Source organism: Solanum tuberosum, unplaced genomic scaffold (genome assembly GCF_000226075.1).
Source record: "Solanum tuberosum cultivar DM 1-3 516 R44 unplaced genomic scaffold, SolTub_3.0 scf00144, whole genome shotgun sequence".
NCBI classification, from domain to species: Eukaryota; Viridiplantae; Streptophyta; class Magnoliopsida; order Solanales; family Solanaceae; genus Solanum; species Solanum tuberosum.
The window spans coordinates 1,294,840-1,309,751 of NW_006239074.1; the positions used below are offsets into that span (position 1 = coordinate 1,294,840).

Consider the following 14,912-nt stretch of genomic DNA (forward strand, 5'->3'; position numbering starts at 1 on the left):
ACTTTTCATAAAAGTCACAACTTTTCATAAATGTCACAACTTTTCATGAAAGAGGAAAACTAGTTTTGGAAATAAATAAATTAAAAGTGAATTCTTGGGGTAAATCCTACTACGAAACTACACCAAATGACTTTGAAAATGAGTAAAATGATTTTCTTGTCGTGGAGTATCGGAAAAGAAAAATTACGAAAGATGAATTTAGAATTCTAAGTCTACAAATTTGTACGATGACTTTAAATCAATATATAATAACAATAATTGAGTTTACGATAAATATTTATCAACGTTTAATTTGTTAGTAAACTAAGGTTACTAAATTCAGGTGAATTCATAACAAAAATAAAAATAATATATATATGGACATTTTCTTAACCAGAAAAACAAAAGTCAACTAGTAAATAAATCATTCATGAACAAATTAAAGTAGCAATAGATTTATAATTTAGATTGCTAACTTCAAATATTAATTTCCAAGAAGGAATTCAAACGGGTTTTTGTCGACATACATTATGTAAAGGAAATCGTCTTATCCTTGTTTTCCTCGAGCAGTAATTGAATGCACAATGTTCTTGTCTTGAGAAAACAAATATGGTCTTTTAAGTACAATTAAGTATTCTATGGTGAGACACATCATCACTTTGCATGATTTTAATTTTTTTTGTATCCTATACTTTGATTTTTTTCTCATTTTATTTTTCATTTACATCGAAAAATCATTGTAAAACACCAAATTAAACCGGCCGAAGTTAAAAAATGGAATCCAACCACATCGAATTAGTTTGATTTGGTATTCGCTGCACACATTTTTAAAATTGAAAATTGAAAAAATTTAACCGAAGAACTGAATGTCCACCCTGATAAAAATTTATTAAAATCCCTATTATTTCCACGTCTAGAGGACTATCACCAACTATTGGTTAATAGTATTTGGGAGTACGTGGCACGTGATTGTACTAATATTCTCTTTTCCTCATTCTTCGCCGAATATTCCACGCTGTCACCTACGTGCCACTTCTCCATTCGCTCCTCATCGGGCCCACACCTCCCAAAATTCCAATCACCGACTACCACTGTTGAGTAATAAATTCATATAGTTACCTAATATTGTGGGTTATAAATATTTCTTCATTTTTCATTTATTTTAGGATCTTGAAATTGAGTCTCTTGAATACGAAATCATCTTTTGTTAGGGACGCTTTAGTCCAATATAGAATTGAATGTGAAGTTGTCTTTTGTAGGGATACTTCAGTCCAATATAGAATTTTTTGACATTATCCAAATTTAATTAAACTCCAATATGAATATGGTAGGAAAATAAAAATACATATAGCTGAGCAACACGGAATCGAGTTCCGACATTTGCTTTATTAATAAAAATAAAAAATAAATATAGTTTCGGCGCTCATATGTTTCTTCAGATTCCACGCCGATCTTTCCTCTCCGTGTTCTTTTTATTTTATCAAAAATTATAGATTCCCTTTTCTCTGCAAAAATTTAATTAATTTTTAATCACGTCTGCATGTACGGATTACTATTATACAAAGTTTTAAAGCAAATTCTTCTGTATTTGGTTTCTTTGACTCTTTTTATCGACCCCCAAACCAAAGAAAAAAGATTCAATTTTTAGTTGATCATTTGGTTCTTTTTCCACTTTGGAGTTGTTGAAACTGTTTATTTTACTTGATAAGCTTTTTGGGTGTTTAAATTTAGTGTTTTTAGTGACTTGTGTAGGAGTTTTGAGGATTTTGAGGAATTTGGGGGTGGTGGTGTTCATGGATAGGATGTATAATGGTGGAGGAGATATGGGGTATGGGTATGAAAATGGGGTGGTGATGACAAGGGACCCAAAGCCAAGATTGAGGTGGACTGCTGATTTACATGATCGTTTTGTTGATGCTGTAACTAAGCTTGGTGGACCTGATAGTGAGTTGCTGTTTTTCTTTTGTTCTGTTTTCTTACATTTGTTATAGTGTTAAATCAGTAATGGCACCTAAGGGTGTAGCGTAGTGGTTAATAAAGAAAGTTGTTCGGTATATGTGGTGGTGGTGGTGGTGGGGTAGCATGTATATGTGGAATTAGTCAAGTTGTGCGCAAGTTGGCTTGGGATTGATGTAATGTAATTGTTTCTTTTAATGGGTGATAAACTTTTTACATTGTGGAGTGTCATTATAAGATTTAGTTGTATGTGGTTGTCAATAGGCATTGATTTATTATGCATATTTTTGCCATAGAATTAGTAATCTGATAACTAAATACAACTTAGAAATGAGGTCAATGCTAAAGCGAAGAGGTTAGATTACGTCCTCCCCATGAGTCTCACAGGAACAGGGCTTTTTGGTGTACTTTCTCGCTTGTACTGATGAGTTAACAATGTGTTGGATTTGTGGTTTCTATTTAAGAGTCTGCGATGTTTATTAAAAGGCCTTGAATTTGCAGAAGCAACTCCAAAGTCAGTACTAAGGTTAATGGGATTGAAGGGCTTGACATTGTATCATTTGAAGAGTCATTTGCAGGTAGAGTCAGGTTTCTGCATCTCTATTCATTGATGTTTTTGCCCTGTCGAAAACTCATTAGGCGGTTTTCTCCCTTTTTCATCCTGCAGAAGTATAGACTTGGACAGCAGACCAAGAAACAAAATACAGCAGATCAAAACAGAGAGAATATAGGTAAGTTCTGGATGATTTTGAAAGACAATTGAATGCTTAACTGGAAAACAAAGTGGACATTGACCTCCTTTCTTAAATTTGTAGTGTAATGCTTGATAGTTGTATTAAGTGCTATATTTAACATATAAATGATCTATCAGAGCCCGAAAAATAGTAAATTTTGTAATGCTTCTCCCATAGGTAACTAGAGTTTTTCATGATCCTTACATTTTATTTAGTAGATCTTGTATTACTCCTTATGTTTTTCACTGTAGCAGGGGAGTCCTTCGGACAATTCAGTTTGCATTCCTCAGGACCGAGTATCACTTCATCAAGCATGGATGGTATGCAAGGGTAGGTGCCAGGAAATTCAACTGTTGGTTATACTTATACCGTCTTTCCAGTTATCTAATATCTCTCCATGAGAGTTTGCCTCTAAATATTTCCGTGAGAGCAATAGTGTCCTCGAACTTCAGTAGTTTATAGATTTATATTTGAGCTGCATTTTCTCTGTTGAATCTTGAAAATTGGTTCAAGTACAGTTGCCTACACTGGTATTACATTAAAACACATTGTGTTGTTGCTAATAGATGCTTATATCTTAACAGAGAAGCTCCAATTAGTGAGGCACTGAGGCGTCAGATTGACGTCCAGAAAAGATTACACGAGCAGCTTGAGGTACACATTAAACCTTTTCTCTAGAACAATTCCTAGTCCTAACGAGCAAAAACGCAATGATTTGTGAAGTAATTGTCCAAACTTGGTCTTACACCACCATATCATTCAACTTTAGTTCCTTGATATCGTATTTATTAGACCTCGTTTATTTTGTTTCTTTGTTCTAAAAGGTTCAACAGAAGCTGCAAATGAGAATAGAGGCACAGGGAAAGTACTTGCAAGCAATACTAGATAAAGCTCAGAAGAGCCTGTCCACTGATATGAACTCTCCTAGTGCTGTAGACGAAACAAGAGCTCAGCTTACAGATTTCAATATAGCTCTCTCAAATTTAATGGACTACATGCACGGACACAACGGGGATGAAACATCTGCAGGTAAAAGGACACAAGATGATACTAATAAGGATCTACAAAGGTCTACATACTTAACGGAGGGAGAACAAAAGAAGATTATGAATATTAAACTTGAAGAAACTTCCGTTAGGTTCGATTTGAACTCCAGAAGTAGCTATGACTTTATTGGCATGAACTCAGCTGTATTGGAAGCCAAACAATTTTCAAATGGAAGATTGGAAATGTAATCATATAAGGTCAAGATTATGTATTTTACTCTAAAGTGTACTAGGAACCCAGAGTTTAACTTGTTACATGAAGCTCTTATTATAGATTTTATTGCCCTCTATCTATGTAATTATTTCATTTGTTGCAAGGAAGGGATAATTTGTAGTACAGGGAATTGGTGAAACTCTTATTGAAGAAATGTTTAAGTAAAGATGTTTGTCTATAACATCTTTTTTCATTACTTCTATCCCTCGTTTCAATTTATTTGTCTGGTTTTAATTTGACACCAATTTTTTTAATTGCTTGTTAATTAATATTTATTAGCCACCGTTTGAAATCTAACTAAAAAATAGTCATATTTAAAACGGAAATAATATTTGGATAAAAGTATGTCTAACTACAACATAAAACTAATAGGGTGTGTTTGGTAAGAATTTCTATTTCTCATGTTCGGTTGGTTAAATATTTTAAAAATAAAAAGTGATTTTTCTAATAAAAGTAGACAATATAAGTTCTGCTAGTGATAATATTTCACATTGATTGTCTGTCTTGCCCACCCTCCAACATACCTCATCTTCAACCCCAACTCAATAACCTTCATCCCATCATCCTACACCCCTACCTCCCTACTACTCCCACCTCCTATATCAATTATCTAAATTATATATAAATACTTTTAGGATGATAATTTATTTTATAGTAATCTTCTTATAAAATATTTTTTGTGAAAAATATTTTCCTCCCTACCGTACACAACAATAACAACATACCAGTAAAATCCCATAAAATATGCCTTATTATTACCTCTCCGAAGTAGAGAGATTATTTCCTAAAGACCTCCGGCTCAAATAAATCACAACAATAATTTTAAAAAAAAAGACGGTGAAGAAAAACATGATAACTAATAGTAAAACGGTACAGAGCATTATACAAGGAACCATAACAACAACAACAAGAAAGTGTGATCACCTAAACAAAGAGCACCACATATAATATCATATACCAAAATTCAAATACTACTACGACCGACACGATGCTAAATACTATCACCATTCACCAAGCCAAATACATGATTAGACTAGTAAAAGGACAACTCTCAACTACCTACTAATTTTCTAAGCTTATTTGCGACCGTCATACCCTCCTACCGAACACACCCCATAGGCCATAAATATGGTGTCAAAGTGGTGGCCTATAGTTCCGTCACGTCACACACTTGGACCATCAGTTTCATATTGTTGTGACTTTTTATCATACTACAGTTACTACCTATTTGCGTATGGGTCGGTCCCTCCATTTCATTTGCTAAAATTAAACATTTAGACTCAAAATAAAGTTTAAGATAAGGACATTTAACACATAAATTAATTACCAACAACACATTCTAGAGTCTTCAATTAGGACGGTTAAAATTAGAGTTTTCAAATAGAAAATTAGTACAATCCTTTTATATTAAATTAAACAGTAAAAAAAAAGTCATGTTAAACGATTTACCTTCTTTTTTTTTTTTAAATGTTTCCTCATACAGTCAAACTTTGCTATAATAATCCAATGGCAGGAATTGTAACCTGTGAGAGACTGACAAAAAAATAACCCAAGAAACAATTACAAATAACTCACTAATATATACTCAAATTAGGAATGTGAGCAATTTTGTGCCAGTCTTCTCCTATTTCCTTATCACAGCGCTTTTCCACTTCTGGACAACCGGTTACTCCAAAATTTGTGAGGGCTGTTAGGTGCTGCAATCCCTCGGGTAAACATTCTAGCATCTTACAGTATTTAACGAATAACTGTGTGAGTGAAGTTAAACCTTCCAGCCCTTGTTCAGGGAGACTCTCTAGTGAGTCACAACTTTCAATTTGGAGACGCTTCAAAGCATTGAGACTAGTCAGGCTGGTAGGCAGCTCTTTGAGATTCTTGAAGTCAAAGAAACTCAAGTATTCGAGATTTGTAAGACTTGTGAACATCTCTTCTGGGAGTGAAGTCGCTCTGTAGTTAGCACCAATGCGGAGGGAAGTAAGAGTGCTAAGATTAGATATGGAGCTCAAACCTCTTGCTTTTGTGTTGCCGTGAACTTCTAATTTCTTGACAGAAGAAAGGATTGGAAAAACAAACAGAGGGCAATGTAAAATCGCCATCTCTTCGAGCATGGGGAATTTGTTTTCTCCTTCCTGTTTCACCAACCCTTTCAAATTACGAAAGAACCATATACGAAGTTTTTTCAGGGATGGAAACCTTCTTCTTGTGGAGAATCTAGAATGGACATCATCCTCTTCAACATACTCCACCTCCGCAGACCCGTTTTGTAACTCTAGACTTTCTAGACAAGGCAGCTCCCCAAAGGGTGGTAAGCACAAGCAGTTTTTGCAACTTTTAATTCTAATAGAGATGACCTTCTCCAAAACTGAGTGATTTATCCAGCTTGGAAAACGGAATCCTCCGAAGGCAATGATCTCTAAATATTTCAGATTGGGGTGTGGTTTGAGGGCTTCAAGCACTTTAACTTCTTCGGATTCATATCTGTTTGGTCCATCGTTATCCCAACTCATGCTTAAAGATTGCAGATTTGCTTTTGCAGATAAATTGGCTTCTGCATCCGTATCGTTCTTCACTCTCTCAAGGTGTGTGATTGAAATTGAGCCGCAGAGATTTAGGTTTTTCAGTTCACCAAGTTGATAACCTTTCTTGCTTCCCACAATAAAGAAACCTAGAGTCTTAAGGCATGTCAACAACCCTATCCTTGGTGGAGTAGAAGTCAATGGACAGCCATCAAGAACAAGATTTCGCAGACTACTAAGTTTACTTGTTTGTTTTGGCAAACAATTAAGTGAGTAGCAATTATGCACATCAAGAGTCTGAAGATTTTGAAGCTTGCATAACCTCTCTGGAAGACTACGGAAGTTATTGCGAGACAGGTCCAGGTATCTTAAATGTAATAGATCTCCAATGGAAGAGGGTAATTGCTCAAGTTTTGAGTAACTTAGATTAAGCACCCTTAACGAGACAAACTTTTTCAAGAGCGAAGGAGAGTAAGAAGACACCACTTCAGCGAAACCAATGGACATTATATGCTTATAATCTTTGACATTTATTTCGCGGATATTGCTGCTTGATGTGCTTGCCAAATACAGAGATGTAGCCAAATCATGGATGAGATCATGTATCTTGAAATAAGTATTACCGGATTTAACTTCAATCTCTTGGAAGAAAGACCTCAAGTATAATTCATTCCATACTTCATTACCCACATACTCTAGCTCCAAGTTTCCCTTTGATAAAAGAAAACCATGGGCCATCCAGAGAGTGATGAGATTTTCCTTTATCATTTTGGTGTCCTTTGGGAATACTGCACAATACGCAAAGCATTGTCTCAAATCAACTGGAAGGTGATGATAACTCAGTCTTAGAGCAGGCAAAATAGAACTTTCATCTTGAGGCAGACTCCAAATCTCATTATCTCTCACATGTTCCCATTCACTCTCTTCTCTCTTGAAGCGTAAAAGACCACCAAGAGTCTTGGCCGCTAAAGGCACACCACCGCATTTCTTCACAATCTCCTTTCCAATGGCCACTAGATTAGGATTTGCTTCTCTTTGTTGCCCAAATGCGCGTTGCATAAATAACAGTAAACTATCATGTGGAGACAAATTTGACAAATGATATGGCTGCGACGTTCCCATAATTGATCCAACCTTTTCAAGACGAGTAGTAGCTAGAATAGAAGCACCTCTTGCTCCAACATTTAAGACTGCTCTTAACTTGGCCCACTTTTCTAGATCATCATTCCAAACATCATCTAAGACAAGCAAGTATCGTTTTCCATTCAATAACTCTTGGAGCTTCTTCTGAAATGAAGCCAAGTCCTCGACACGAGGAGAACTTCTTTCAATATTTCCTATAATTGTCTTAATTAACCTCTTCTCATCAAAATCATCTGAGACACAAACCCATATTTTGGGATTGAAATGCTTAGTCACTCTCTCATCATTGAAGATCATTTGGGCAAGTGTCGTCTTTCCTAGTCCCCCCATACCAATTATAGGGAAGACTGGAAGTTCTTCGGCAACATTAACATTGTTTATCAAGATTTTCACTATCTCATCCTCCTCTTTGTCCCTTCCGTAGACTTTTGGTTCAGTTAACACAAAACCTGTTCCAAGTAGTGTGGACACAAAGAATTTGTTACAATTGAGCTCATTAGAATGAGTCAGCAAGAATTATATAGACAAAACAAACATTTAGACAGGAATGGCAGATGGGGTGGTGCAGGGCAAACCCACACAAACTTGCAATGATTTCAACCCGCCCTGCCTTGCAAAGTTTGCTGTTTTCAACCCGCCCCAGCCCACATAATTTGCTAATTTTTTATTTAAAAAACTTCTAGATACTATCCACGTGTATCTAAATCCTTCCCAACAGAACTGTTTTAACTCACAAATTTGTAATTTAAAATAACCCATATCCTAGAAATCAATGTTTTTTTTTTATATGAGAAATCCTATGAAGAAGTCAGCCTCTGTATACGTCTTATTTCTTTGCTTTTTCCTTTTTAGACAGTAAAATTCGATAAAGAAAATCGTCTAAACAAATGTTAATGCAAAAATGAATCCAGACCCATTGCATTGTTTAGTGCCACAAAAATTCACACTTCCAATAGCAGATCCAGGCTAAGTTTAACACTTTCACTAGAACATCTTTTGGACAGACTGATATAAAATTGAATCATAATTTAAAGGCATAATTCATTAATATGAATTTTTAACTTGGTATCAACTGACATCTACGCCCTCCAACTTTCATTTGGGTGTGCACAAGTAGAACTTAAACTCGTATAAAATTGAACAAATAGACACATGCATCCTATATGACATAATACACATAAGAGCCATGTAGGACACCAAGTAGGATGCGTGTGTACTTGTTTAACTCTATACAAATTTAAGTACCTACTTGTGCAGACTCAAAGTTGGGATTGCGCCCCACACCTGCACACCTCCAACCCCGCCCCGCCCCATTGCCATCCTACTGTAGAGATCACGGTGAACACACGATGTGGTAACAAATTGAATATAAACTAAGCTACTATTACTCAGTACTCACACCTGTTTCACGCGTAGCAGCGGCAGCTTGTCTCTCTGTAATTTTTTCAAGGAAATGAAACTTCCTTCTTTCCTCAGCAATTGCATCTAGTTTCTCCATTATCTCTTTCATCCTTTTCCCAATTTTGTGACGGAAACTGATAATCCCTGGATGATAAAACCCTAATAGAGACTGCTCGAATCTTATTGCCTCATTTTTACATTCGCCCAATATGTCATCAACTTCATACGCAGCAGAATTTAGTTTCTGCAACCAATTCTCAATTGCCTTGTCCTTCAATTGCTTCTCTTGAGCATCTTGAAGTACAGCTTGAATTGTGGAAAACACACTGGACAGCTTTTCAAATTCCTTTTCGAAACCGAAAAGCAATACAAGTTTCCCTCTTATGAAAGAATTGAGATTTTCTAGCAGAACTTGAAGAAAAGCTTCCGCCATGTATTGAATCCAGTAAAGATATATTGACCAATTCAAAGTGTCTGGTTTGCTCAGCTGAGCAGTGTGTGGACTTTATATATTTCATGATAACTGCATATACCAACAATTCTCCGTACCTCTGGTTGACTGGCTGAACTTCGTCGGCCATGTTTTTTTCTTTTCTTTTTTACTAGGTCTCCTCTTCCTTTGAAAAAATCAATGTTTTTTTTTTATATATAAAAAAAGAATATATCAAGATTTTTTCGTATTAGCATGTTCATGTAGTCATTGACTTTTGGTACTGATATAAATCGAATGTTATTGTTGTTTTTACTTTTAATATCTCGCACATCATCAATTGTCTACTTTATTTTGATTATCGTACTATTTTGTTAGTTCATGATGTTAGTTGCTATGTTTTCTAAACTGTTTTCTTCTTTGTACATGAGTGTCTTTCAGAAACAACATCTCTACCTCCATGAGATAGAGGTAAGAAGGGTTGTACATAGGTTGGTTTAGTTTGTTTTTTTATTAAAAAAAACTTAAATCAATTATGTCGGTTTATTAAATCTAATAATCATATCAAACCACATAAAGTTACGTTTTTCGGTTTCGGCTTTAGTCGGTTCTTTCATTTTTTTTTTCAATTTTTTGGTTTTTTCCAACTATACGGTGTTTGAAAAAGAGATCAAATATATTTTCACTTACTTGTGTGATAAGTTAAACTTAAAAAATGTTAAACGAATAGAAATCTTTGAAAAGACGATAAAATTCACATGAGTACAATTTTTTTTTTTGAAATATAAACGTTCAATATGTTAAATTAATAAGATCAAAGGCTACAATCAAACTGAATACAAAAAGAAATATTTACAAAGTAAATTGTTAACTACGAATTTGAAAAACTATAATAATACTATTGTAATTTCTGATCTTAGTACAAAATAAAATATTTACAAAGTTTTACAAGCCCAAATTTGAAATAATATATATAAATATTGAAAACTATAAACTAACTAAAAATATATTAACAAAGTAGATTATAAATAATATTTTTTATCGAAAAATAAAATAAAATTATATATTTATATTATGTCGGTTTGGTTTGGGTTCGATTTGACTTTTTTTCTTTGAATACCAAACCAAACCAAGAGTGATCGGTTTTTTTTTCCAATGCCAAATCAACCAAACCAAGCCACAAATCAGTTTTTTTTCCGTTTGATTTGGTTCGTCAGTTCGGTATGACTTTACGGTTTGGCATGTACACCCCTAGTGGTAAGATCTGCGTACACTTTACCTTCTCAGACCTTACTTATGATATTTTACTGAGTATGTTATTGTTATTGCGGTCTTAAATATTTCATGTGAAAATTTAAATCAAAAAGTTTTAAAAAAAAGTGAATCAAACATTTTTTTTTGTAATGTACTAAAAAATCAAATATATATCTTTCAAAATAGGAAAGGAGATTATAAGGTGGACAATCAAACCTAATCAATAAAGTGAAAATTTAGACCGACCAACTAACTAAGGTACTAAAATTTCTAAAAAAAAATACAATAATTATGTATATTAGCTAATGGATATAAACTTTTTTTCATGGCTTATAAAGAGGGGAATACACTTTATTGTTAAATCTTTTGAGTCATTTTTTTCTCTCTCCTTGTGGTTAGAATTCAAAATGTGGTTATCCACTTCCCCAACTGCACTGACAGTTGCTGTTTCAGTTCCTTCCTCTCTTACTCCACAGGTAACTTTTCTCTAATTTTGTTGGGAATTTAGAATAATTTCATTTGATAAGTTGATTACTTTGTATATGTTGTTTTACTGTTAAAAAGAAAATCACAATTATGCTTTCTACACAACTTTTTGTTTTTTCGATTTCGATTTCGATTGATTTTTGTGGATTATGTTGTAGGATTTCAGCTGGAGAAAGTTTAAATTGAAGAGAAATGTGAAGATTTCAAGAAATTTTGAATTTGCTATCAGTTGTTCTGGTGATAAAGCTGTTTCAATTGGGTTTGATGTGCCATTCCCTAAGGACTACACTGAATTACTTCAACAAGTATTCATTCTATTCGCTTTTTCTCCCCTTAAAATTGCGGGTAGGGGTAGGGGTAGGGGAAATGGGGGAAGGGATTACAAGGTGGGGGAATTGAACCCTCGGACTGACTAAGCTACTAAGATTCTCCACTTTTTACACTCACATTACAACAAAAAGTTTTTTTATTTTTAAAAAAACCCCTTTTTCCACCAAGTTATTGTTAACCATACTACGTTACCATTTCATATTTCCTTAACTATTGCAGGGAGATTAAGGTAATTATTTGCCAAGGGCGGAGATAGAGTATTACTTATGGGTTCGGACAAACCCAATAGCTTTTGCTTAGACTCTATATTTGTATTGGGAGGTCAATTTAATATGGATACATACTTAATTACAAACCCAGTAACTAAGACAGGCTATGAATTTGGTGGCAAGTTATGAGCCCGTAAAATTCAAATCTTGGCTCCACTTGTTTTAGTTGTTGCTAGCTTTCTCTAGATAAAAGTATAAACTACATTTTGTCTTTCGAATGTTTGCCGTGGTTTCTGCTATATCACTTTGATTGCCTTCGGAAATGGGAATTCCATCCCTACTTGACAAAGAGTGTGTCTATCCATACCATGTAACTCTCATGCTGCCTTGAGAAGACTATGTGGATTCTTATCCCAAAGCCCTTATGAACAGGTGTTGATGTGCGCCTACAAGACTGACAAACCAATACTTGCTTGAATTCCTTATAAGCTGATGGTCTTCTTGACCTAGCTGGTTCTTGCTAACTGTAAATTTCTCATAATTGAAGGCTCTTATCCCTCTTACTGCAAATTCATATATCACATCTGGAAATGTCAAGCTACCGTTTGTACCTTTTTATGCACATCATGTCTGATTACCATCTATCAGACTGTGTTTCTGTTAAGCTCTTGCACTTCTCAAGATTTATGTTTGTAAATGTGCAGCTGAAACTTTTTATGTGGCTCTTATCAACTGCCAAATCTGTCCACTTTTGGGGCTTAAAATCGGAATGTAGACGATAAGTGAAAACTTGATTAAACACTCACTAAAAGACATAACAGTTCATGTCCATTACATGATATTTTTTTGGTTCTAAAATTCTTGAAATGTCATACACTACCACTCTAAAACTTTTTCTATTTCAAATGTCCATTTTATGAATAATGCTTATCTTGTTGCTCATGGCATACTCATTTTATTCATTTCACTTTCTTAAGTCTGTGCTGCAGTTCTTCAATCATAATTCCGGAATTTCATGATTAACAGGCTAAAGAAGCAACTGAATTGGCATTGAAGGATAACAGACAACTGATGGTCAGTCAAATTTCCCTGTATGTCTTCAAGTGATAACAACACTTGTAAGAAATAATACAGTATCAATACTTTCCGTGGACTTAAAGAGCAAAAACTTTCTTGTACCAGGAAATTGAATTTCCAACTGCTGGGTTGGGTTCTGTACCAGGTTATGCCTAATTGTCCTCCTTACTTGACAGTTTCTCCTGATTTGGGCATGTGAAGATCGGTATAATCTACACTAGCTCACTGATCTCCCATTCATGTGAGGTGATTTTAATCTCGTGTTAACTATCAACAGGTGACGGTGAGGGTGGAATAGAAATGACTGGAAGTATACAACTAATACGTGAGTTCTGTGATCTCTTGGTTATACCAGAGAAAGCCACAAAGACCAGAATTGTAAGTCTCTGGTTCCGAATGAATTTTATAGTATACACTGTGAGTCTCGAAAAGACTCTCTTGCTAGCTATTGCTCTTTTAATTTGGTTTACTCCACTTAGAGACAAATATACATTCTATTGGAGGAAACAATCATCTGGTAGTTCGGAAAATAAATAAGGAAAATTTTAACCATAAATGAAGTACTCAGAAAATTGGCGTGGAAAAGCTGTTACTTAATCCTTTACTGTTGTACTGTACTGCATAGAGTGTGGGCTTAATTCTTCTATTTGCCACATTATACAAAATAAACCAAATTTCGGCTATTTGCAGAGTCCATCTCTGTTGTGTCCATGCATGAGCTTTGCCGTTGTTAATTATTTCTCTATATCGCAGCATCAAGCTACCTTGATTTCTTGTTTCACATGTAAGCTGTCATTACAACTAAGACAAGAAGCGAAGATGTTTCATATTTATGTTAAACGAATGGTGCTACAAAACTAGTGGTGTTGCTTTTTCCTCCTATCATATTGCTCCGAAATAGTTTCATCTTCTTCTACTTCAAAATTAGTGTTCCCTGTTAATGTTTGTGATCACCTCTTTTCCCATTAAGCTCTTTTACTCTACCAGGTGCGATGTATCAAACTTGCATTAAACCTTTCAGTTTTTCCCGGAGGCTAATGAAGTAAAATTCGCAAGACAATCAATTTTTGGAGGAGCATCTTTTAAGTTGGACTATTTGACAAAGCCTTCTTTTTTCGAGGATTTCGGTTTCACCGAAAAGGTCAAGATGGTTGACCGTGTCAAGCCAGAAGATGAACTCTTTATTGTCGCCTATCCATACTTTAATGTCAATGGTAACATCGAGCTCTCGCACCATATATAGTGTACATCAAATGATCGATTTCATAGAAATGTTATGATGGCATCATTTATTTCTGAAATGTAGAGATGCTTGTCGTGGAAGAGCTATACAAAGCAGCAGTGTCAAACACTTCTAGGAAACTGATTATATTCAACGGAGAGCTTGATCGAATAAGATCTGGTTGTATCCTTTCTTACCACCAATATTTTTTTCCTTCAATCTGATCAAAGAATAAATGTTCCTTATTGCTCTGCATGATTGTCTGCTTATTGTGGCAATGAATAACTTTCTGCAGCGGAAATAGGATGGACATCATAGTATATATATATTTCTGCCTTTTAAGAAATGAGATCTTCTTAACAATTGTTCCATGTTAAGTTACTGTATTCCCTGTTATCTTTGACAAAAATAAGATTATCCACCATTCTTCTATCCGAAGCTGGCTGCACTATCCAAGACTCTTTTTCCTAAGATGGAGACGGTATATTATATTCACAATTTTAAAGGACGAAATGGAGGAGTCCTGTTTAGGTAATCTCTTTTACCAAAGCTTCGAATGACTGAACTATTTCTTAGATTGTTTCGTTATTACTTGAATTTTGCTCGTTTTCTTTTTTACTTTGACTGTCTTTTGAAAACTAGGTGTTACCCTGGTCCTTGGAAAGTTTTCCGAAGAGTAGGAAGTACCTACATCTGCTTGCATCAGCAGGAATCAATGCCATCCTTGAAAGAAGTTGCTTTGGACATCCTTCCATCAGCTTGATTGTTTTGTTTATAAATTGCATGGTGAAAATGTTCAGTTTGCCTTCTTTCTCCTGTAATTGGATAATAAATTGTTAATTCGTGCATTCTCCAGATCTCTAAAAGTGTGAATGTATTGATTTCATTACACCTGTAGTACATTTGTATATTAAC

At 34.8% G+C, this 14,912-nt stretch overlaps 3 protein-coding genes across 4 annotated transcripts; 2 read left to right on the forward strand and 1 right to left on the reverse strand.

Annotated features, from left to right (window-relative positions):
• The first annotated feature begins 1,403 nt into the window (after positions 1–1,403).
• On the forward strand, positions 1,404–4,125 carry LOC102597323 (myb family transcription factor APL). 2 transcript variants are annotated; one of them, XM_006352878.2, is made up of 6 exons: positions 1,404–1,923; positions 2,437–2,513; positions 2,603–2,666; positions 2,924–2,999; positions 3,254–3,323; positions 3,494–4,125. In XM_006352878.2, the coding sequence occupies exons 1-6, from the start codon at positions 1,773–1,775 to the stop codon at positions 3,902–3,904; spliced, it is 849 nt and encodes a 282-aa protein (XP_006352940.1). In that variant the 5' UTR covers positions 1,404–1,772; the 3' UTR covers positions 3,905–4,125. The 2 variants fall into 2 exon arrangements, with proteins under 2 accessions (XP_006352940.1, XP_006352939.1); XM_006352877.2 differs by having other exon boundaries at positions 1,405–1,923; positions 2,921–2,999.
• A 1,253-nt stretch (positions 4,126–5,378) lies between these two features.
• On the reverse strand, positions 5,379–9,653 carry LOC102597877 (putative disease resistance protein RGA4). Its single transcript, XM_006352879.2, has 2 exons — positions 8,990–9,653; positions 5,379–8,037 (listed from the first exon to the last, which is right to left on the reverse strand). The coding sequence occupies exons 1-2, from the start codon at positions 9,420–9,422 to the stop codon at positions 5,504–5,506; spliced, it is 2,967 nt and encodes a 988-aa protein (XP_006352941.1). The 5' UTR covers positions 9,423–9,653; the 3' UTR covers positions 5,379–5,503.
• A 1,400-nt stretch (positions 9,654–11,053) lies between these two features.
• On the forward strand, positions 11,054–14,894 carry LOC102598188 (uncharacterized). Its single transcript, XM_006352880.1, has 9 exons — positions 11,054–11,149; positions 11,318–11,464; positions 12,725–12,772; positions 12,881–12,920; positions 13,053–13,153; positions 13,797–13,989; positions 14,082–14,180; positions 14,411–14,528; positions 14,640–14,894. The coding sequence occupies exons 1-9, from the start codon at positions 11,081–11,083 to the stop codon at positions 14,758–14,760; spliced, it is 936 nt and encodes a 311-aa protein (XP_006352942.1). The 5' UTR covers positions 11,054–11,080; the 3' UTR covers positions 14,761–14,894.
• Positions 14,895–14,912: the final 18 nt, after the last annotated feature.